This window comes from Mandrillus leucophaeus, unplaced genomic scaffold, assembly GCF_000951045.1.
Source record: "Mandrillus leucophaeus isolate KB7577 unplaced genomic scaffold, Mleu.le_1.0 Scaffold649, whole genome shotgun sequence".
Taxonomy (NCBI): Eukaryota; Metazoa; Chordata; class Mammalia; order Primates; family Cercopithecidae; genus Mandrillus; species Mandrillus leucophaeus.
Genome location: NW_012107019.1, coordinates 835,727 through 838,088, shown reverse-complemented (window position 1 = coordinate 838,088; position 2,362 = coordinate 835,727). Strand labels below are relative to the sequence as shown.

The 2,362-nt window shown below is 43.9% G+C and overlaps 1 protein-coding gene across 1 annotated transcript in view; it reads right to left on the bottom strand.

The window, feature by feature from the left end:
* SLC20A2 (solute carrier family 20 (phosphate transporter), member 2) overlaps positions 1 to 2,362 on the bottom strand; it is a 127,527-nt gene that overhangs the window by 80,585 nt on the left and 44,580 nt on the right. Inside the window, exon 4 of the mRNA XM_012001058.1 lies at positions 514 to 621. Within this exon, the coding sequence (XP_011856448.1) occupies positions 514 to 621 (108 nt within the window). The remainder of the gene's footprint in view (positions 1 to 513; positions 622 to 2,362) is intronic.

Genomic DNA, 2,362 nt, shown 5'->3' with positions numbered 1-2,362 from the left:
TTAGACAAGATGTACCTAATAGGTGTATTTCCTTCTTTTTATCCTTTCCTCAAATTGAGTCAGTGTTTCAGTCTTGCTCTATCCATTAAAAACAAAAAAAAAACAAAAAAAAAAAGGAAAACACCTTCACATTTGGGTAAGGAAATTCTCCAGCTGTTTTTTAATGACAGTTTCAAAATCTTAACACTATCTCATTCTATTCTGCTTAACATTCAGGAAATAATTACCTTTCCTTTTTGAGGTCTCAGCACAATTTCTGGGAGTGTTGATTAATGAATTAAAGTACAGAGCCAAGAAACACTATTTACAGTGCTTGTTTCTGGGGGAATCTCTGGGTAATTTACCTTGGCTCTTTCTGGCTATTTATAATAACATCTGACGCTAACTGCAGGGTGCTGTTCCTTAACAACGTATGAATACAATTATTCCTCTCACCCCTCTCATTATTAATTTCTACTGAGCAGAGCCAAAATTAGTTCCTAGGATTTAATTAAACGTAGCAGCCCCACTTACCTTTTTTAAGATGAAAATTCTGATGAGTACAAACAGCAGGCCAGACATGAAACCAGACAACAGTGGAGATATAAACCAAGAAGCAACTGAATAATTAAAAAAAAAAATCTAATGAATGTTCAAATTCATCCATAATCATGATCCTATTCATAGAACACAATGATAAACAAAATGTATTACATACAATCATAAATATTTCCAGAATTATTTACCTTTAATTCAGAACCTAACGAGCCTTGTGACTTGGCAGAGCTGACCTTCACGCATTTATGGCCACACTCAGACACCAATACACAGTCACACACCACTGACCACACTACCAGTGCAGGGTCAAGAAACCCCTGCCCCGAGTTCAGGCCTCAGAAGACAGCATCCTGAGTCCTGCCTCCCATGGAGTCTTTCTGCCTGCCCTTCTTATCAGTACATACGGAGACTCGGTCGCTGTTCTAACAGTAAGGGTTATTTAAAAGCTGGGTCAACTTCCATTTCCTGTGCCAAGGCCAGCCGGGTACTTTCATTCCTGCCATCTAACTGCTAGAACTCTGAAACTTTTAGCCTCTAGCCAAGTAGTTCCCGCCTCTGGCTGCACAGTGAAACCATCTGTGGCATTTTCAAAAACTAGTTTGGCTCTGGCTGGACCCCCAGAATTCTGATTTAAAAGGCTGGGAATGGGGTATGGGCATTAGCATTTTTAAATCACTTCCTAGGTCATTCTAAAGTGTAGCCAGAGTTGAGAACCACTGTTCTAGAATCCTGGGATGGAAGGTGGGTTTCCTTGTGGTCTGTGCCCCTGCCTGGCAGCTCAGGGATCCCCTTTGACCCAGGACTCCTAAGGCCATCATGATTCTTCTAAAAAACTGAGTAAGCCAGAATATGGAAATGGAGTGAAAGAGCACCGTTCACGATGGGTGGGTTGGTATTTGTGGAGCTGAATGGATTTACCTCTTGCTAAAAGCCGAGCCAGGCACTAACTTGTTAGACACCTGAGAATGGGTGCAGGTTTATGTCTTGGTCCCTGCCGGGCAGGCTTACAAGGTAGAGAGGACACTTGGCAGAGTGTTTCTTCCCAAAGGGCAGGCTGGATGACCTCTTTTTTTTTTTCTTTTTTTGAGACAGGGTCTTGCTCTGTCACCCAGGGGCTGGAGTGCAGTGGCATAATCATGGCTCACTGCAGCCTCAACCTCCAAGGCACAAGTGATCCTCCCACCTCAGCCTCCTGAGTAGCTGGGCTACAAGTGTGCACCATCACACCAGGCTAATTTTCCTTTTTTATTTTTACTTTTTGGAAAGATGGGGTCTTGCTATGTTGCTCAGGCTGGTCTTGAACTCGTGGGTTAAAGCAATCCTCCTGCCTTGGTCTCCCAAAGTGTTGGAATTATAGGCCTGAGCCACTGCGCCTGGCCTGGATGATCTGTTGAATGCAGGGACATATCATGGGGCTCACTTTGAGGCTTCCCCAAGACTATGAACTCCTGGATTCCAGGCATCTCCCTCACCTGTGCCCAGTCTTTCTCTGACCTACAGATTGACTTAAGTCTAATACATTTCTTACCTGCCTGGGAAGAACAGCGGGTGATTTCCAAAGCTGGATGACAAGGTAACATTTCAAAAGAGTAGAGTTAAACAACTCTCTAGCACATAATAGTTCACTATCTCTATTAACAGGAATTTTGGCCAGGCGCGGTGGCTCACGCCTGTAATCCTAGCACTTTTGGAGGCCGAGGCAGGTGGATTGCCTGAGCTCAGGAGTTCAAGACCAGCCTGGGCAACATGATGAAACCCCGTCTGTACTAAAATGCAAAAGAAATTAGCTAGGCGTGGCAGCATGTGCCTGTAATCCTAGCTACTC